The 22,500-nt window shown below is 43.8% G+C and overlaps 1 protein-coding gene across 1 annotated transcript in view; it reads right to left on the reverse strand.

The window, feature by feature from the left end:
* cux1a (cut-like homeobox 1a) overlaps positions 1-22,500 on the reverse strand; it is a 65,629-nt gene that overhangs the window by 20,167 nt on the left and 22,962 nt on the right. The window contains exons 4-14 of the mRNA XM_028569649.1: positions 19,015-19,093; positions 15,955-16,092; positions 13,958-14,081; positions 11,144-11,220; positions 10,593-10,659; positions 6,171-6,219; positions 4,136-4,240; positions 3,417-3,605; positions 3,089-3,147; positions 2,712-2,754; positions 2,456-2,552 (exon numbers count right to left, since the gene is read on the reverse strand). Of these exons, the coding sequence (XP_028425450.1) occupies positions 2,456-2,552; positions 2,712-2,754; positions 3,089-3,147; positions 3,417-3,605; positions 4,136-4,240; positions 6,171-6,219; positions 10,593-10,659; positions 11,144-11,220; positions 13,958-14,081; positions 15,955-16,092; positions 19,015-19,093 (1,027 nt within the window). The remainder of the gene's footprint in view (positions 1-2,455; positions 2,553-2,711; positions 2,755-3,088; positions 3,148-3,416; positions 3,606-4,135; positions 4,241-6,170; positions 6,220-10,592; positions 10,660-11,143; positions 11,221-13,957; positions 14,082-15,954; positions 16,093-19,014; positions 19,094-22,500) is intronic.

The raw sequence follows: 22,500 nt of genomic DNA on the forward strand, positions 1-22,500 counted from the left end.
CTGCCTTCCTCCTAGTTCCCACCGATCAATACTATTGATGTGTGAAAGGTTCGTATTGGACCCTTATATAGCTAGAGAGGCTCTTGGGATCAGTGTGTGACTAGGAACTCACTCAAAACACACAGGTGAGGCACAGGATGGGAGTAAGGAAAGAGAAGAAAAATAAAAAGTTAGTCCATATTGACAAGCTAATCAATGGCTCTGTGCAGGCCTGTACACATGCAAGACACACACACACACACACACACACTCTCACTCTCTCTCACGCACGACAGACACATTAAAGACACACAGACTCACCCCTCTGGCGCCCCTGGATGCTGCGCATGCGAGGATGTTCTGCTCATCGGCGAGGAACTGCCTCATCTTGTGGAAGGGCTCCTTCCCCGGATGGTTAGCTTGTTCCACGGCTTTGGTCTTGCCAGGATCTCACTGACCGAACCCTGGGACAGTCCCAGCACATAGTGGCCAAACACACGCTGGCCAATGTTGTGCTTTTATCAGCTGCTCTTTCACCTGTCGGGCAATCTCTGCCGGTCCATATCCTCCCGTCCAAAATACTTCCTGTAGTGGCGCCAGAGTGGCTGGGCGACGGGATGGGGCACTGCCAGCGGTGCTGCTCCCTAACAGGACCCATGTCTGGGCTGGCTGGAGGCGGCTGCGGGCTGCTTGCTGCCAGAGGGATGGCAGCTGACCCAGAGCCAGGAGTGGAGGTAGGGATGGAGCTGAGGGTTGGGGTGAAGGGGTGAACAGCAGAGCCCCACTGGGGATTCCAGACGACTCCTGCAAGGCTTTGGAGTAAAAGGACTGAAGCAGCTGCCGCTGGATCAGGGAGTTCAAAGCCATCTTACCACCCACCAGAGGGAACACAGGGGAGTAGAAGTCCTGTCCAATGCCCGTGGGACTGAACGGGTGCGTTCGCTGCTGCTGGTGGTGGTAGCAGTGTTGAGGTGGTCCGTATGGGTGCGAGACAGGGGAGCTGGGAGGAGGAAGGAAGAGAGGGAGGGGAGGAGGGGGCGAGGGAGAGGGTCACATGGGCATGGTCTCCTCCTTCGTGGACTCTTCCGTCTTTTTTTCTTCCGGCTGACCCTACAAGAAAGGTCAAACACACCATGCATTATGGGGGGGGAGTCAACAAAAAAGGGGTTCCAAAAAGAGAGAGGAAAAAAAATAACAAAAGTTGAAAGTTATCTTAATCAAGTCTTTTCCAAATTAGTGAACTTTATTTTCCTTTTTTGCCAACCCCCCCAGACAAAGTGCCCATGCATTTGTGATTTCAACCTTTCTTGTAAGCCACAGCCTGGAAGAAAAAAAGGACAAACAAAACAATTGACACTGTGCCACTTAGGCAGATTAGCTTGGCCCGGGGCTCAGTCTCTCTCTCTCTCTCTCTCCCTCTCTCCCTCTCTCCCTCTCTCTCTCCAGGCAAAGTGGAAGTAACAGGACAGGGTAAAATGATCCTTAGATAGCAAATACACCATGCAAGTCCTCTTCCATGCTGCTGTTGCGGCGCGTTCCTAAACACTTCATTATTCCATTGTAGATGCAGTATCACAGTCTTTAGTTCATAAAAACAATACATCCAGGAAACAAATGGAGCAATAAAACTGAATTGAAAAAACATTTTTAAGGCTGAAGAGAAAACAGATGCATGTCACCAAAAAACAGAGACCGTACAGCTCTGCTGAGTGAAGGCCTTATTTCACTTCTTTCCTGAATAGTTGGACCGATGTCCATTCATACGTTCACCAAATCAAAGAGATATAAACTAGATTTCCTCAGTCTTGTAAATACTAGAAACCATCTGGATGGAAGCGCTTGGGAGAAATATTATTCTAATGCATAACCATTGAGACCGTTACATGATTGAGTAAGACAGTAAGCTCCCCTTACTGTGAATGTTAATCAATTCAAAGCTATTCAACTATTCAAGCCTAAAGCCATGACATTTCAAACCCACAAACACTTTTGCAGAGGACAAGAGTTTTTATGTAGAGAGGATAGTATGGTGTCCTCATTTTTGTGTACTGCAATTTTTTACTGTTCAGGTTGACATCCTGCTGCGGTATTCAAAGACACCAGGTATGCATTTTATTCCTCTCCATGATGTGTGGGACTAAAGAAACAACATTTCTGTACAATGACATAATTTGCATGTCTTTTGCATACTGTGGACCCAGTATTGCAAATCAATCCCAAAACATGAATAAATGGTTAAGTATTCTCAGAGAAAAAGGATCTACAGCCATATAGTATGTATGCACTAACCTGATGCGATGTCTTCATAGCCGTACCTGCAGCTGAACCCTCATCTAAGCTGCCATGAATAGTGAACTCCACTTCTATCGGTATTCTTTCATTTTTTTGCTGGTATGAGTGAAGGTTTTGCCAAGATAGCCTGGCCAGTGTTGATGAACCCAGCCCTTTCTATAAGCTTACATTCGGGCAGACTTACCGCTGAGCTCAGTGTTGGCAATGCGCAGAGCGGCGCTCTCAGACTGAAGACTACGGTTCCTCTCCAGCAACAGCACCTCCAGAGGTTTGGAGGAGTCCTGATGGAGGGGACAGGTGGAACGGAAATTAAAAATGAGACTCAAAATAACCTGGCTTTGGCCTCTCCCTTCAAATGTAAAATTTCTGTTTCATCATAGACTTAATATCTATTATTACTGCAAAATTATGTGCAGATAGATTGTATCTGTCACTTTTACCTGCACAGAATCAGATGTTCCAAACTCCATAGACTTGAGGATACTGAGGAGAGAGAGAGAGAGATATAGAGAGAGATTAACAAAAATCTATATGAACCTCGTACTAGAAACACACATCTACAGTGTAACATGCTAGCTATCCTATTTTGTCTCTCTACAGGCGAAGAAAGAATAGAGGGAAGAGCGCGAGAGAGACAATATAAAGCTACAGACATACAAGCTTCACCTTCATTAGGGCACTCAATTGAGTTACACATCTTGAATGGAGACACGATCTTGTTTAACATTGTTAAAGACATCAAATGCATGCAATAAATAGATCTGTGCTGGACACACACAAACACGCACGCACACACTCCTCTGTGTGTGCTCCTCACCTCAACTCCTTCTTCACCTCCTCATAGTCAGCTTGCTTCTGCAGTTTCTCCTCTAGTTCCTGTAGTTAAAGAGATGACATGACATCCAAATGAATTAGATAATAAAAGCAAACCTTGGATCTGTAAATGCCATATACTTATTTCAGCGACGTAACTCTAGATAACAGAACAGAGAGAGTAAAAGTGTGAATATAGTTAGAGGTGCGATCAGAATACACAACATAGCAGAAAAAGACAAGAATACAAAAATGGTCTTATGAGAAATGAATAGCTAAAATAGTTAGAAACTAACTTCAATCTAATGAAAAGCTGTGTGTTCAGTTGGTACCTTGAGAACAGCAGTCTTGCTGCTGAGCTGCTGCTCCAGCTGTGTGATCTGGGAGCTGGTGGTCTCTCGGAGTTTGGTCAGGCTGGCCTGCAGTCTCTGGACGTCCTCCACCAGCTGGGCGGTCTCCCTTTCTTTGGCCCTGAGCTCCGCCTCCAGACTTGAGTGGGATGCCACCTCCGTCGGCTGTTCCTGAAAGACAAACAGAATGGCGGTTTAATTTTTCCAATGAGCTGAATAAAACCTATATGAGTACTTTCAGATACATTCAGCTGATCACTGCAGCGATCAGTATTCCTATGGCAGACAGAAGCTGATCAATGTACTGGTTATCGTTTCAAAAGGCCTCCTCCATGAGATCAATAAAAGAGGTAATCGATCAACCAATCACAACCACCTAACACTGAGGGATCAATTAAGCAGATACTCTGGTGTGGCAGTCTGTCTTTGACTAAGCCTCACCTCTGCAGTCTTTTGAACAGGTTAAATCAATACACCAATCACTTATTGCCACCTTGGCAACCCTTCCTTGGAAATCAATAGCCCAGAAATCAATGCATCATGCCTGACCTATAATAAGATCAGTGATCACAGTGATCCATAAATTGAAGCTGTAATCAGCTGATCGCCTCTAGCATAAAAAGGCAGAGCAGATCTTTAGCCTATCAATACCTCTCTTTATCAGCCCTGCGGTAAAGCAGTGAAGCAGTGAAATGGGTTACCGTGTCGGGGTCGGCCTTGGCAGGGCTGCCGAGCTGCTGGGATTGGTTACTCAAGGACAGCTGCTCTCTGAGCGACTCCGTCTCTCTCTGGGCTGCTTCTGCTCGCTGGAAGGAGACGAGGAAAAGTTCAACAAGTGGAGATTCAAACATGGATGTACTTTTTTTTTTTTTTTATTGGCATACACACATTGCCTCAACTCGTCTCAATTTTCTGCTTGCCCCACAGAACCGTTGCAAACCTACTTAATACGTGTAGATGGTGAGAGCAGACCGACGAGGACAGTTAACCCAAGAAAGCAAAAGTTCTTCCTGTAGGGCCATCGTGGCCCTTAATTAACGTACAATCTGTCTTGTGGCAGCGACTTAATGGTCTTCGGAGGATGATGTTGTTGGTGATGAAACGGTACCAATAATTATCTCAACACTTTTCTTCAGCTCGATAATCTTTATGCAAAGTATACAGCTGAATTTGACTGCACTGCATTCCAAAAAGGCAATCAGATTAAAGTATTAAAGTTTTTAAATATACCATCTTCTTCTACAAGCCGACTGTGTGTCTGTATGAAAAGGAAGTTGCCCCCTTCCAGCTTAAACAAACACATACTACAGAGTGGCGAAGGGCAGAGAGGGCTGATGCTAGAGGGTGGATTTTTCCTTAATTGACAATATTAAATTTAGAGCTGGGAATTGAGATGATACCCGCTGCCTGCCTTATATTTATGGCCAAACTGCCATGCTCCAGTTGGGAATCATCTGCAACACTGGCCAACTTGCCATCATTAGAAGTTACAGGGAGCTGATTCCACAGTGTTCCTAATTGCAACCATATTGAGAGCTGTTATTGACTGGGTGGGAGTTGGACTGCTAGGCGCAAGAGAAAAATCCTGTTTTCCATTTTCTCCTTATAAAAGCGTATAAAAAGTCTGTGACTGAGCTGGAGGCCATGCTGTCAACCTCTGTAAACCTCAAATCACAAGTGTGAATAGTGTGTGTGTGTGTGGGGCATTATAGTTGGAGTGCTAACCTTTAGGCTAATATTAACATTACATGCCTATGCTACCCCTTCAGCCACAAATCATACTCTTGGGCTAATAATGAAAGTTAACAACAATGACATTAACAGATACCACAGGAATATTTACAACACAAGGGCAGAAGACGCGCTATGGGGGCTTATTTCAGCTGGGTGGGTTTAGTAGGTGTGTAATAAACATGTAAAACAAACAGTAGCCCTCACAGTGATAAGCAGGTCATCGTTTGTTAACGTAAGCCACATTTCATAGATTCTGGACATGAGAATATTTATATTTTAAAGGATAAGGTTGGTGATGTTCTTTGTTTTTGGTATTCTAAACAACCTATAAAAAAAAGACCAAAGCCAAGTGTGTTAGTCCATCTCTCAATACTTTCCAACTTTTCCCGCCTCTCTCAGCCACAAGGCCGATTGTTCTTTAAGTAAATCTTAAAGAGTCATGGATATGGAAACAATGCTAACAACAAATGTTACTCAAACAGGATTAAATAGTGCTTTTTTGTGGACTATTTTCAGCTGCGGATTAATACACATTTGGGGCTCTAGTGAATATTTACAGCAGCTGGATTGTGTATATGGGAACGACTCAAAATAAACTACAGATCCCATGTTTAACATGTCACCCTGTGCAACTTTGTGGCTCGCTGATGTGTCGCTAACAGTTTTTGGGCGACAATGGCACAGAGCAATAAGCTATATCAGGCTTTGTTTTTCAGCTTAAACAGACGATACTTATTAGTAGAATACATTCCTTTTTGGTTTTGGTATTTTCAGGACATTTGTTGATGGGAAGATAAATATAGAATATCACTAGACTAGATCCTTTAAATCAAATGTACTTGCACCAGTATACATACATTTTCCTTCTGTGCCACTTTTTCATTTTAACAATTTCAGTTTAAGAACTCAGTTGCTTATTGTATTTCAATAATTAATACTTGGAGTTTGGTGTGACGGACAATGCCGTGTAAAAACATTAAATTATGATGTTGAGTGGGTTACCTGATTGGCTCTTTCCAGATCTGTCATCACCATCTCAATCTCATCGGCCCTGAGAAAGACATTGACTGTTACTACAGAGGATGTGACAGTGCATAGACAATGGAAATGCATCAAAACAAGGAATGGATAGATAGACAATTGAATCCCAGAAAGAGAAGTACACTCTGCACACATTACGTGTGTGTGCAATTGTTCGGAGAGAACACATTTAGAGAATGCCAGTGCCGTGTCCATTAAGCTACGGTCTAAATTTCACCTTAATCCACTGATTGTGAACTCCATAACCCAAACAGCTTGTATGTGTGCAAGCATACATGTATTTAAGTGTGTGTGTGCGTATCTGTGTGTGGGTGTGCACATGTAAGCCCCTAAACCCAGGCCACACTAAAACAGAGGGATTACATTAATAGAGCTCTAAATCCTAATACAGCAGACTAATCTGCTATGAAGCTGTGTGATTGTGTCTGACTAATGGTCTGGATGGAGGCCATGGTTCACCTCTCACTTGCTAGAGGTCAGGCAGCAGGCATACATCTCCATAACCCCACATCTTTTTGGACTTTGGAAAAGTATTTTAATAACCCTCTTTTCATGATTGACATGAATACCTGTCACTTTCCTGCAAACAATGACAGAGATGTGGAAGAAACTTCAAAAACAAAACTGAACACAGAAACACAATAAATGGTAATATTTATAAGACTTGCAAAAATTACAAGTTACAAACTATGCCTGCATTGCCTTAATATGATTACCATCTTTGTAAATTAGTTGTCAGGGTGTGTGTGTGTGTGTCCCAAGATAGATTTTGAATACATTTTGCCATATGGGGAAGCTATAACAAAATAAAATGATACAAATCTTCACAGAACTTTGCAGTGCAAAGACACAGGGAGCATGCATGTATGCTTATTTAAGACATTCCTTGCTTATTAAAATACATGGGCGGCATTGAGTACAAAGATGTGAGCGCATATGCGCACTGCTACGTCCATTAAGACCTTTTGATTTCACTGCAATCTTTTGATAGTGAACCCAATAACCCACGCAGCTTTTGTATTTGTGTGTCGCAGTATGAGAAACAGTGTTGTCCCATAGGCTTGAGTACTACTGATTTTGAATGTGTTTAACAAAACAGACACAGTTGATATTAGGTCAACATTGTGCCACAGGCAATGCAGCAAAAAGAATCAGATGTGTGTGGGAGAGCTTTTCACTCTCTACTTTTATTCTTTCCCTAACAGTTAAAAGGATCTAGTATGCATTTAAGCAACATAATAGTACACTACCTCACCAGCTTTTATCCTGTCTTAAGCTATAGTGTGCAGGACCCACGTGTGCACTCATTCGCTCTCCGCACACAAATGTAAGGTCAGAGAGCCAACAAGCCAGAAAAGCTTGTAATGGAGAGCGTTCGGGTAGTAATGCAACCCAAATACACCACCGCTCTTGCTCCAAATGTGATCATTTAATCAAAGTACAGATGCACAAAGTCTTCTTAAATAACCTTTGGATTTGGCTGTATTTGGGAATTATAAAGGCAAAGCTAAAGGCTGAGGGCCAAAGCAGATCACAGGGAAAGGATTTTCTGCATATCCTGATACAGTCAGTCAGTCAGGGCAGAGCAGGAACTGTCCATGGCCAGCCAATGGACACAGAGGAATTAATTTGTCAAACACTGAACAGTAAAGAGAGGGTCGTTTGTAATGATAAACCCTGATTTTAGGACACCAAAACATACCTACAAAACTATTTAGCAGCCACAGGGAGGAGCTATAGAGTAGATGCACAGCTGCACTAGAAATCACACACACACACACACACACTCTCTCTCTCTCTCTCTCTCTCTCTTTTGTACCATGAAAGCCAATGGGTGCACAAGTGACATCAGTGAGTACTGTAGGACTTCTGAAACAAGTCCAGAGCCTCTAAGCCCCGACTGTACTTCCTCCATCTCAGACAGGCCTTTTCATCTCTTATCATCTTCTCTCTCTTGCTCCTCACTCAACAGCTCCTTTTCTTTTCCACCCTCTGCTTGCCTCGGTCTTTTTCCCCTCAACCCGTTCCCTTCCCATTGCCCTCCACTTTTTCTCCTTTCATCTTTTTTTTCTTCCTTCCACCTCCCCTCTCTCATCTTTCGCCCTCTCTTCCTCGGCCTCTGTCCTCGGTGCCAGCAGGATATTCCCCTGATTTAGATTTTCATTTCCCTCCTCTATCACACTCTTATCCCCTCTTCCTCACTGTAGCCTCCAGCCCCTGACTTGCTTTTTGCCCTCTAGCTTTCATCACTCCATTCCTTTTCTTTCTCCACATTGCATTTTCACAGCGTGTTACCTTGGGGATTTTAAGGAGGCTTAAAAAGAAGCTAGCTGTGTGAGATTGTGTGTGTACGTTGTGTGTGCCATTTTGTGTTTGTTTGTGCTAGAGATGGACACAGGCAACAGTCAATTGGCTATTCTTTCCTAATTATCAGCAATTAAAAGGGTTTTCCGAAAATGGTCACACACCCACCCACACCCACACACAGCCACACACACACAGCCAGCCACACACACACACACACACACACACACCCACACTCCTGTGGGGCAGGGGATCAATATATCATTAATCTTTAACAGGGGCTAAACGGGTAAAACGCGGCCAGCCAGACCCTTACAGTGCCGACACAGACAGGGGGCTACGCTACATCTGCACGCACGCCTCCCGCTGAAGCTCACACACTCCGGGCACTGCAACATCGACCAAATTCTCAGGGAGTGTGTGTACGTCCGTGTGTGTGTGTGTCAGTGTGTTTTAAAAGGCAGATTACCCGAATGCAGCAAGAGGATGGAGGATTTGTCACGCAATGTCCTCCTTAGTGGAAAGTTTAGAGCAAGTGTGTGGGTGTGTGTGTGTGTGTGTGTGTGTGTTTTGTGGAAAAAGTGCCTGATATGAATGAAGTTTGTGTTTTGCAGGGCCAAAATATACATGAGTCAAAGGGTTAAAAGTTTTGTTCAGCCAAACACTGGCGATTTGCTCAGCCAAGCAGTAAACGGGGGAAGGACTCCAAGGACTGGGAGGGTGCAGGGTTAGAGAGGGTTTGTGTGTGCTTTAAAGCGTTGCATTAAAATTTCAGATCACAGCACGCCACATAGTCAAGGACCCTGACTGCCTCAGGCTCACGAGTGAGTGTGTGTGTGCGTGTGTGTATTTGTATGTGTGCTGGCATGCGCTTATTGGCTTCTGTAAGCAAATGGGGCTTACTATATGTGTCTTTTCAAAAATGTGTTTTATTCTGACATAAAAGGAACAGACAAGGATGGAAGAAGGAAGTGGAAAGAAATTAGAGAAAGTAGAGGAGCGCTGCAATGTTGTAATGAGTAAAGAAAATAAATGGGGGGAAGGTTCTGTTAGACTATGAAACCTATTGATTAGTGCCACTACACTGCATGCAATATCTTCCCGTCGCCTTTCCTGTTACACTCACAAATGCACAATACAGGAGATAAAAGACAATGTGCGGTAGTCAGGGAGGTAGAAAAGGAGGAAAATAGTATTGTGAGGAAGACAGAAGAGGGATCGATCTGTGTTTAACAGCCAATCAATTTAACAAGTCTGTTAATGGAGAGACACAGTGAGTTTGGGGCATAGTAAATGGGGTGGGGGGGGGGAACCTTAAAAGCCAAGGTGATACTGTGCCGTACATGGTGGACAGTGTGCACATAGGATGCCCTTGACCAATTTTATAAATAGTCTTGGATTCAAAGAAAGAGTAAATGTTTCAAGGAAAAGAGTGATGTGTGTTTTGAAGAACACCAATTACCAACAAAACACCATGAAAGACTGTTTTTCTTCTCAGAATTTGAAAATTTTTCTGAATGCTGGTTTGGGTGCTCAAGTGGTTCTGGCTCCAGCTACTAACCCTGAGGGAACAAAGAGTGTGAATGTCATAAAGTGCCACTTCACAGGGAGGAGTGCTGACATGGAAAAGCTTCTGTTCTCATCCTCGCCACTACTATAAGATCGATAATGATAGATGCCTACAGCTCAAGTAATTGAAGCCACCTTATCTTACAGGTCCTGTTAGAAGCCTGTGTGGCTTTTAGTCAGATCTCAAAGTGACCCTCGTCCGCCTCTACTATCATGACCCTGATGAATCAGAGAGCACTTTAGCCTACTCCACATAAACAAAAAATCTCTATTTTGGTGCTTGCTGTGGCTGCAAAACGACACGATCCCTGTCAGTATTTACAGTGCGTGGGTAACGTTGGGATTTGGAGGCTGCTGAGCGTTATGGGAGAGAATCCAGCTGTTTGGGAGAGAGAAGGGGGGAGTTTCCAGGCAAGGAGATTCACTAAACAGAATGATTATGTCAGGAATAGACTACGGAGGAGGGGAGAAGTCACCCGCAAACGCACACATAGAGCACCGAGGCGTGACTTTGCTGTGGATTCCTCGTCATACTTGGTCTTCAAATCAAAGAGCTCGGCCTGAGTTGTTTCAAGTGCTGTAAGAGACGAGACATGAGTCAAATGTGAATCCCTGTCAGCTTTCAAATTAAGAACTTCTATCAAAGTATTTAATTACACTTTTTAAAAAAGGCCCTGAAAAGGTCCTATTACAATTTCTACACACAATTTTCAAAGACAACAATTGTTGGTTATTTCCCATGAGAGACTTCTGTATTTGTGTCGTTGCTTGTGCTTTTCAACTTTTGACAGTGGTGGATTTATCTGCTCATGCTGCTAGGCCACTGTCAATCTGATCAAACCACACCCACCTAGTCCAGATGAAGCAGATTAGGTGATGAACTTCACTAGAAATGTTTTCTTCCACACACACACACACTCACGCAGTGAATGAACATTCAATGAGAAATAACTAAGATCTGAGAACAAAGTTTTCAGAGGTTTTAAAGCCAGCACCACCTCATATTCAGTGTTAAGGGCCATTTTTATCTGAGCTGGTTAAAACCATACACAGGCTGGTACCTGTCTGTAGGGACTGGGCCTTGTGTTCGGCCTCTTCCAACCTTGACGACATGGAGTCCTGGCTCTCCTGGAGTTTCCTACAAGAGGCAGACAGAAGGAAAGAAAAAGAAAGCCGGGGGAGCAGAAAGTCACAGATACTGGGTCAGTAAATCTTGGGTTCAAACTTTGTGGCAACTGCAACAATTCTCCCACCATTTCTGAAGTGTTTTCCCCACTAAAATCCTCCCAACACAACCCACTCCTCATTAAGCAGCCCTATTAGGCAGGAATGTCTGGCCACTGGGGCACACTGCACCCGGAGTGGGGGGGGGGGAGAGAGAGAGAGAGAGAGAGAGAGAGAGAGAGCAAGGGTTGAGTAAGAGGGGGGGGGGCGTCAGAAACCACAAGGATAAAATAGATTCATTCTTAGCATATAAAAAGTTGGGCTCTGCTGAGAAATGGCCACTGCGTGTAAAAACATCAATAATCGAGCACAAAGACGGTCTTTATGGCACTCTTTGATGACCCCCTTCTCCGCCAATCTGTCTCTCCTGTCATCTCTATTTTTCTGCCCTCTACTTCATCCTTTCATCTCTCTCGCTCTCTCCTTGCAGGATAAAATGCATCAGAGGTGCCATCCATTTATTGCCCCCTCTCAGACACAGGAAGTCAGCTCTCTGCCGACAGGAAGGGGCCTATAAAACACTGACGTAAAGGAAATACAGTTGGACAATTGATCTTCTGCTGCGCGTCTGAAACGGGCAACGAGCTTTAACACGTCTTCGCCGCAATCAAGATGATTGCCACGAGGGGAAATATGAGCTCTGTAATGTACATTTAATACACACGATTCTTACAAATCAACTTAAAGTGGGCCAAAATAATCACTGACATAGTTTCTTCTAAAGCATTTTGATAACCGTAATGGAATGTGAAAGAAAAGTCGTCGTTATTTGTTGGCAGTGCTTCATACTTTGGAATTGAAGCAGAATATGATGCAACTGAAAGTAAGTAATCTACTGACAATCATTGATGACTTTGATAAGCTCCATGCAGGTAAACATTTCTGCTATATGATCAGCCACCACAGAGGAAGTCATTTCCTGTATAAACAAATAGAGTGATGCAGTGGAAAAAAACGTTACTTTTTTTCTGTGTAATGTATGTGTAGGCTACCATCTTTTTTTTTTTTGCAGCAATTCAGAAATTAGTCTCCATCACTTGGTATTACAGCAGTTAGTAGATCATTATCATATCTGCATTGGTGCAATGTGGTTAACATGGTTGGGTTGTTGAGCTCTACGACTGACTGTATTGACTTTTTAATTGGTTTTCAGATAACCGTGTTTCATTTCCTAGTTAAGAAACATTTTCAGCTTTGATGCATCCATCCCAGCAGTTAACTCCTGCTCACCCCCAGCGGAAACGGGCTGGGTCTTTAAGCCCTGAGGCTGCACCAGCTAATCTGATGAGTGCTCATCATTTCTCTTCGACTCTGCCCACGTTTATTTATCCCTTTAATTCACAATAGGAGCACATAGATGTCCAAGACAACTACATTTAAGGTTAACTGATCTGAACTTCACGTGGATTCACATGATAATTCAAACATCCAACATCACGTTGGTCTGGATTTACTGAGCGATGCAGAAGGAACGGTGCCCAAGACTGTTTTAAAGTGAAACGATATTATGGCTGCCTGCATCTTCCTGGGAGAGTAACAGAGTGACTCATTCTAGCCTTTGTAAGAGTTAATACATCATTTCAGTAGTCTGCATTGTTTTTTCATGTTCCTTAAATATCTGGCAGCAATTTTGAGCTTATTTATTACTGCCACAGGCTTTCTGTGTATCTGAAAATCACACACTTCAAAATGACCTGAAAATGGGTTTGGAAAGGAAGTGACCTATTAAATCAAAATGAATTACTTTGTATCAAAATAGAGTGACACCTAAGCATATTTTTTTGTCATTATATAGTAATTTGCCGGGTTTTAATTCAGGGACCGTATATTTTCAGACACAGTAGATGTCTGTGGTAGCAATTACTCTGAACAGAAAAGGCTGAAAGATATTGTGGTAAAGACAGAAAATAGAGTATGAGGTGTTGATTTCCATCAAGACAACAATGGCAAGCACCCACATGACAAAAATGCTGGCTTTGTCTTTTATGTGTCTTCCATTCCTGCGTTGAACTGTAAAAGAAAGCCAATGCCGGGGAGGCAATAAGCAGCAATTTGTTGATTAAACTGATAACTATGAGAAAAAGTCCAAGGACTATAAACTGAGAAAAAATTATTAAGTTGTAAATAGCTCAGGCAGATATCTTAAACATATCATTCAAAAGATTAGAATCATGGGGCGCCCTGGCAGCTGTGTCCTCACGGCAGCGGCCACAGGTTCAATTCCGACCCATGGCACTTTGCTACATGTCATCCCACTCTCTCTCCCACTTTCCTGTCTTAAGATGTCCTATCCAATAAAAGGCATTAAAAGCCCGAAAAATAATCTTAAAAAAAGAAAAGAAAAAAGATTAGAATCATAGCAGTTCTGTCTGAGAACACAATGACCCAAAGGATTGAAATGGCAAAATGATGCAGAGGTTATTACTTGAAACACCGCTCCTGTAGCACACCACACACACACACACACACACACACACACACACACACACACACACACACACACACACACACACACACACACACACACACACACACACACACACACACACACACACACACACACACACACACACACACACACACACACACACACACACACACACACACACACACACACACACACACACACACACACACACACACACACACACCTCTCCTTCTCTGCATAGTCGTTGTGTAGCTGGAGCTGCTTCTCTTGGGCCAGGTTCTCCGCTTGATTCTTCAGAGACTGCTCATACTCCCGAATCTTCTCCTTCAAGGCCTTAATGGTCACCTCTGGAGGAGGTTAAAGCAGAAAGTTGGATGTTAAGAGAAAAGGAGGGAAGAATTCTAATACCGGACATTTGCAAAACATATCGACAACAAACTATAACGGTTTTCTTAGATGTGATAAATGGCACGATAACCATTTCACGGGTGGGGGGGGGGGGGTTGACCTTTGCTTAAGGAACAGCTTTTCATATCCCACATTCTTCCTCTGTCAGCACAGGCCAAGGCCTTGGCCCCTATGGCTGGTGCCTAATCTTTACATCCATGACTGGTATAGAATATTAACTGTTCACCAACGGTAGATGTGGCGTATTCATTAGGACTGCATTAGTGCTGAAACCCCATAACCTGCTGACGGCTGAGCTCTGTATGGGGCAGCCTGAAATAAATCTAACACATAACTGGGGTAATAAATAGGCCTGTGTGTGTGTGTGTGTGTGTGTGTGTTTCAAAAGAAAGAAAGATATAAGTGAGTGAGACAGTGATAAAGAGCATTGCTGCCTTTGACTGAGGGCTCTTAGCACTTCGTGTGTGTGTGTGTGTGTGTGTGTGTGTGTGTGTGTGTGTGTGTGTGTGTGTGTGTGTGTGTGTGTGTGTGTGTGTTTTAAACTCCAGTCTCACTGCTCTGACACATAATCAATAGAGGAGAGTCCCCTCAGAGCCCTCTTACCCCTTAACTGCTTAACTGAACTTTAAACATTTAGGTTGCGAGGATCAATGGCCCCTGCACTCGTGTGTGTGTGTGTGTGTGTGTGTTTAACAGGAGTGGGAGTTCCACAGTGTGTTTTGGGGTTTAAATATCCCCCATCTATTGAGGCGGGAAGGAGGGATAAAGGATGAGGGAACAGGAAAATCAATGGCAGAATGGAACCCTGCCGCTATCGAGCTGTTCCAATTAACTCTCACTGAAGAAAGGGGGATTCCAAAACATTCCCTGCCTACTCGCTCACTCCTCCTTTTCGACTGAAATTACACCACTTTTATTACCGCTTCTTCACTCATCTCTCTGCCTCTGTCAGTTTTTCCATCTCTCTTTACCCCGAGGTAGCCTGTCGTTTTTTTTATTCATGAAACTGTGCCTCATGTTTTTCCCCCCTGAAAACCTATTTGAAAATGTAAAACATTGTACATTTTTTGTGTTTTTGAAAAATTTATAAGGCATTTAAATATGTTCAAATGTGGCCTCTACCTTTGAAAAGGGCATCTAAATAATTCTAAATTTCTTTGACCTTATATTTGCACTTAACCATTCATCAACATGCAGGCATAATGGTGAAGTTACTTCAAGCATTACAAAAATGATTTTGCACACATTCTAAGAATTGTTTTTACATTCTTTACTTTTACTTTTGACAGTGTGGAATTTCTCAGACTATCAGCAGTTAGAAATTCTTAAAAATATTTACAACATTACGACTTTGTTGTAGACAAATGTCAAACTGAAAAGTTAAACAAAATGTATGTGATCTTGCTTTGTACAATATCTCCAACTGACAGACAGTGATCACCTAAAACTAAAAGGACAATGCACATTGATCAGCATCACTGTAAATGTGCCATTGTTAGTCAAAAGGCTGTTGTCCCTCGGCCAAATGTTAAATTAGCCATTCAAATACCAATATGCATAATTCAGCTTTCTCATTCTCACCGGAGCAGCGTGCTTCGCCATCTTCGTTTTTGTTTTGTGCGCTCTGCACATTCAGTGGTTGTAACTGGGCATAGTAGTAAAGCAGATGCAATATACGAGAGAATAGAACATCGAAACACTGCCGAACTACCCAAACACTAGGTATGTGAGATTTTGTGTCCTACATCCACGCCCCTCTCAAAGTCAGGACAATCCCAAATTGCGGGGCTCTGCGTGTATCCTGTCTCTAACCTTGGTTTTTGACCTCTGCAAACTCTTTGTTGTAGTCCTCCAGTGTCTCTCGAAGTTTGGTGTTCTCCGTCTCAATGTCGTGCATCCTCTGGAGCTTCAGCTGCAGCTGCTGAGCCAGCTCCAACACAGGTACAGGATCTGGCAGAGACAAAACACACCGCGTTAACACACTGCAAAGCAGATTACACAAACAAGGGCGGCAAGGTGGCGTGGTGAGCTAGGAATAACTCCATTCAAGGCCCTGTGAGAGCAAGCGTTTACCCTGGTGAAGAGTCCTTGAGCAAGGCAATGAATCTCTTGCAGCTCCAGGAGAACAGTTCTGGAGCCGACCCTGACCTTTGATCTCCCTGTGGAGAATTACTGGTTCCAGCACGGACCACAAAATATCACAATTACTAGCAACGTTCTTGTATGCATCATACTAGGGATGGGCAATATATCGATGTTATATCGATATCTTGTTATGAGACTAGATATCAGATTTTGGATATCGTAATATGGTAAGTGTTGTCTTTTCCTGGTTTTAAAAGGCTGCATTACAGTAAAGTGATGTCATTTTCTCAACTTACCAGACTGTTATAGCTGTTCTATTATTTGCCTTCAACCACTTAATCATTATATTCACATTGTAGAGGATTATTTTTCTAAAATCTAATAATAATCTAGTCAATGCTACAATATTGTCGCTGTGTCGTCATTCACATAGGCCCCCCTCCAAAATCAGATTTCTCTCCAGCTCTACATCAGACAGCTATAGGTCATAGCTTGACTAATACTCTAATTTACGAATATGTTAACAGACGAATATGTTAACAGACAAAAAGAAACTGTAGTTCAGTGACTTCAAAAATGCATTCTGGTATCTTTCTACTGTTTTTATTTAAGTTCAATGTTATATTTGGGTTTTTATTTATTATTTGTAAATTATAAAGTTTATCGTTCATCTTTTAAATACAGTATCCTATCCTGGACATGTCTTTAAAAAAATATACATCATCATTGGATTTTAATTATTCTGAAATATTGATATAGACCTTAAAAAAACCCACAGAGCATTGTAAATACTCTCTCGCACTTCACCGATTAGAAAAAGAAGAACATAACAGAGACTTAGCTTGCTACAACAACACACAGCACTGAAAGGTCATGGTTAGTTTAGCACATTCTGTTTATCCATAAAGGTTATTGAATGATACACTATCAGCCATTGTATCAACAGAGACTATTGTTGGTATACGAGATAAACTTTCGTTTTTGTATGGGGGGGGGGAGATAATGTGTCAACTACTGACACAGCAATAGAACTGCTTAAGTGATGCTCATAGAACGATACAGACAGTAGATGGGACATATTAACGACAGACATTACAGGGCTGTGATCAGTTTAAGTGTTCACTATGATGCAGCTTGAAAGCAAAAAAAAGAAATAGAAAAAAAAAAAAAGAGAAACATGGGAGCAGACAGATGGACAGAGTGGAGCCGTAAAATAGGCAACGCAAAAGGTAAATAAGAGATTAAAGAAACTCTTGTTTCTTTAACCAAAGACAGAAGGAAGAAAGACAACTTTCTGGAGGCATTTTACCAACATCTCTGTGAACACACAGCAGGGTTAACTGTCAGTGTGATGAAGAGAGCCCTGTCAGTCAGGCCAATCACATCTGATTGGTGCTCATGGGTGGCAAACTGGTGACAGGCAGCCAAGAGACGCAGGCGACGCTCATCAGCATGCCAGCTAAAAGAGCAGTTTGCGTGCTTGTGTGTGTTTATGTGTGTGTGTTGTACAGATAAGAGGAACTGACAGCTTACAGCTGGGGGTAAGGGCTGTGTGTGCGTGTGTGTGTGTGTGTGTGTGTGTGTGTGTGTGTGTGTGTGTGTGTGTGTGTGTGTCTCATGTCTGACGCAGTTAGATATCTTAACTATGCTAATGAGAGATCAGCAGAGAACGATTGGGGAATTTCATGCTGATTTTGTGCTGTCAAGGTGACACACCATGCAGGGCTAAGCTCCGACACACACGCACGCGCGTGCGTGCACACGCACCTTGTCACAAACACACATGTGCAAACTTGCGTAGTCTCATACAAATACAAGCAAAGTACAAACAAACACTAAGGAACATAACTGTGTCCTGAATTTGGACTCCAATCTGCCGCGGCACCCTTGAAAATCAACTTTCTCTCTTGCTCTCTCTTATCAAACCTTCGTCCTTCACATAGGCCCCCCTCCAAATCAACTGTACAGCCAGTTAAAAGCAGTTTGACTTGTGGGCCACTGGTGCTGAGCACTCTCGCCAGACACCTTTAATCTAAAGCAGAGCACACTGGGCTGACTAACCAGGCCTTCAGCTGATAGAAGACAGAACAAAACACACTGTTTCCTCTTTCAAGACTGCTGCATTAGTCAGGCTGGTCTGTGTCTGTGTGCGTGTGTGCATCAGGCATTACATCATTGTCTCGCTGCAAGTTAAGAATAGCCCCGTCAGAGCTGGCGCTGACTTATTGGGAGCAGTACAATCCAAAGATATTACTGTAGGTCTATCCATGTGGGAATATGATGACCTCCTTACGCTATAGATGAACTCAACTCCTCTCTCATTCCTACATACACGGCCCCTCCAGGGCTCCCATACAGCTGAAAATCTCCAACCAGTAGCTCTGTGGCTGCGTGTGTTCTGTAACACTCTGTGTTGCGTGTCCCTCCTCGGCCTCAGTGTGCTGAACGTGACTGCTCATGTGTGTGTGCACTTTGCAGCAGCCAATCGTGGCCGCGCTTGTCATCCATATCAGGACGCACCTTCTGTTAAGACCCTCCAAAGGCTTTACCAGTGGGGATGTGATCTCGAGGGGACACATTAAGGCATCGCACATGCCTGGATGCACAGTGGAGGAGCACCAGACGGGTGGTGTCATGCTTTCTCTCTTTCCCTGTTGGTGCTTGTCTGCATGGATAGGGGGGTCTCCTGGTCATGTTTTTTGGACTCAGGACGTGTCTAGACAAACACACTTACACACACACCTACAAAAGGGACGCACGCAGCACAGACACGAAACGTAGCCTTACCTGGGACATCGATTATTTTCTTGTACACGTTCAAGAAGGCGGCCTCTGCTTCTTTACTTCTCTTACTCAAGGCATCGATCTGCAAGGAGAGAGGAGAAAAAGAATGGTTAATTGTCAGTTACACCACCCGACAACTGAGTGTCACATCCATACACCCCAAAGGCAGGCCCATTAATTTCACAGTAAGAGTCGTCTACATATCGGCCTATCCTCACTATGCGTAGGTATGCTGCATGCGATCGCGGTTGTCTTGACGGTGGCTGCGTTGGTGTTTCCTTCCCGTGAAATCAGTTCAGCTGTTCAGCCGATGACGGATGCATTTCATTTGCCGCGTGCCCGCGTCCGTCTGTCCTTCGGTGTGTGTGTGTGTGTGTGTGTGCGTGTCTGTGTGTGTGTGTGTGTGTGTGTGTGTGTGTGTGTGTGTGTGTGTGTGTGTGTGTGTGTGTGTGTGTGTGTGTGTGTATGTGTATGTGTGTGTGCGCGCGTTTCCCCTCCAGCACGCTGACATCATTAAACAGCTGGCTCAGTCTTTCCAGCCACAGCAGGGGCAGATTATTCAGTCAGCTCTTAGCAGCAATACAGTGTGGATCCATTACTGATGCAGCCATTAACACAAGAGGGCACGGCATGCATTCCATCACCAATATTATTGAAATGGACAGCATTAGATTGGATCCATAAGAGATTAATTCTAAAAATCATACTGGAGGGAACTTTTACACCGTTGTCAATGCTGAAACATTAGGCAGCAAGCTCTACTATGCTCTCTGTGTCACACTTCAATATGAGTAGCAGACAGAGTAGGCGAAACACATCTGAAATAAAGTCTAAATCGAGGGAAACAGATGCCAAATAAAGACATTCAGAGGGTGCTACTGTACTGAGCAGAGTTACAGCTGACTACTCTGGCTCACGCACTCAGACTAAACAGCCTTGTGTTTCTCTTCCAATTCCTCCAGCACATTCACTGAGAGAAAAGGAATAAAGACAAAAGCCTATATAAGTCCAAATATAAAGTCTTCACATTCCCAGCCAAGCCAGTAGTGTAGTTGATGGGTGGTTTAGGGGTTCTTGCCACTGTAAACAGAGTGGGCTACATGTAATACTGCCTGGGCTCCTATGGGAACCTAATAAATCTCTTCACATGGCTTTGATTCATCTCTAGTTTTTTAGCCGCAAAACATCTGGCCCTCAATAGGCTGGTGCCAGCACCCCTCCCTCTTTCCCCCCTTTTTATTTCTCGATGTCTTTCTCTCAGTCTCTCTCTCTCGAATTCGCCCTCTTGTCACTTCCATGTTCTGACTCATTTTTTTCTTTCCCCTCAATCTTTTTCAGTGTCAGTCTTTCTCACATGTTTCTCTGTCACATACTCATGTCTATCTGCCATGTACAGGGCTTCTGTCTCTCTCCCCTCACACACACACACACACACACACACACACACACACACACACACACACACACACACACACACACACACACACACACACACACACACACACACACACACACACACACACACACACACACACACACACACACACACACACACACACACACACACACACACACACACACTCATGTACTCTACCCTCTTCATGTGCTGTGTGATATTGAGCGATCAGGATCCTCAAATGCAAGGCCACTAATGGGAGATTACTGATGCCGAGTACTAATACCTTTCACACACCAACATCAAACCTGTTCATCAGTGTCGAAATATGTGCGCTTGTGTGTGTGCGTGCGTGCGTGCTTGCATCTGTCTGTCTAAGAGTATGTGATCAGAGTACCACAACACAACCTCATGATAAAAAAGAAACACACACTCACAAACCAACGCAAAAAATGATCTGCCGATGGCAGTGAAGGAAGCCGGCTGCGTGACTGTACAATGACTGGGCCAAGGTCAGTGGTACAGCAGCTTTATATAGCCCAACATGGGAGGCAGGAAATAGACATTTAATGTAGGACACACCCTACAGTTAGAGGCAGGTTAACTGCAGGACCAGAGCCATTAGAAGACCACCCAGGATTTGCAAATATAACCCTGCTGCTCCAAACTGCAGCTCTTTCAACCAATCCCAATGACATCTGCTATTACATGCTCCCCTGCCCCCCATCCCACACACACACACGCACACACACAGACCAAGCAAAACAAATGAAGTGACACAAATGATACCTCACCAGTATCAGTAGGTTACCGATGAGAAGTGCTTGCAATTGCAAAAAGGTATCCCTGACACATCCACACACACAAACACATACGTACATACGTCAGCACCTTGTGCCACCATCACTCAGCACCGCCTCGGTCCCCTATCTAACCCGTAGTGTGTGAAGGGCATCAGGCTGACCTGCATGTGTGCGTGTGTGTGTGTGTGTGTGTGTGTGTGTGTGTGGCCCCAGTGGAGTCTGATAAGGGGAGGCTATGGGAAGCAAAGACTGAAGCCTTGGATAATGGAAAAGCTTATCAGATCGATGGACCAACAAGGAACACTGAGCATGCAACATACACACACAACTACACGTACACACACACATAACCAGTTTACCAAACTGAGGCCTTGTGGAAGCAGTACTGTTATTGGTAATAATTATGACCTGAGGGCAACCACCTTTCAATGACAAAGATTAAACAGAGTATCAAGACCTCCAAGTTCCTGGGATAAAACTTTATATTGTTCTGTCTGGGTTCCACATTCACTTAGTAAAGATTCAAGCTTAGGGGGCAAAATGCTTCAGGATGAGTTACTGTGGGACTTCAACAGGAAGACCCTTTCGTTTCTGGTGCTGTCTTGTCCTTGATCAAAGCACGGAGGGGTAAGCAAACAAAGCCAGGCTAAAATTACACATTCTCAGAGCTACTCATGTTGTGGCATGCAAGCGCGCAAAATAGTCGACTGATTGATGGGCTGCTCCAAGACTGGCGCGGGTGTACAGTATTATCTCAATAATCATAAGATAATGTCTTTCTCAGTTCCGCGACCACCCACTATGTGTCTCGGCATGTTCTGGTGTGCACACCGTCGAGGTGTGTCAACATGAGGATGGTGGAAACAGCTGACAAAGCCACAATTATACTGCTGCCATTTCTATTCTCTAAATAGACTATGGATCATCAGCAGAACATGGTGGGACCACTATAAATTACAGCATTTTTACATAACCACTGGCTGTGGTTGCTGCTCTAACACAAGAATATGGAAACTAACCCAGTGTTAAACTGTAATATTCTATGGCCAGTAGCAAATCAGCCCTGTCACTATCTATTGAGATGATTTCGTTTGCGTGCGTGTGACTGTGTGTGTGTGTTCGCGCGCGCTAGGGAAGAGATACTGTTGGGCTGAATATCCACCCACTCCAACCCCCAAGAACGCCCCAGTCTAAACCAGCCGCTTCCACTCCTACCCTCTGACTTTCACATATGGGAGTGAACTGGAAATGCATGGCTGCCAGAAAGGAGGAGTCATGATGGAAAAAGGC

Source organism: Perca flavescens, chromosome 3 (genome assembly GCF_004354835.1).
Source record: "Perca flavescens isolate YP-PL-M2 chromosome 3, PFLA_1.0, whole genome shotgun sequence".
Lineage (NCBI taxonomy): Eukaryota > Metazoa > Chordata > Actinopteri > Perciformes > Percidae > Perca > Perca flavescens.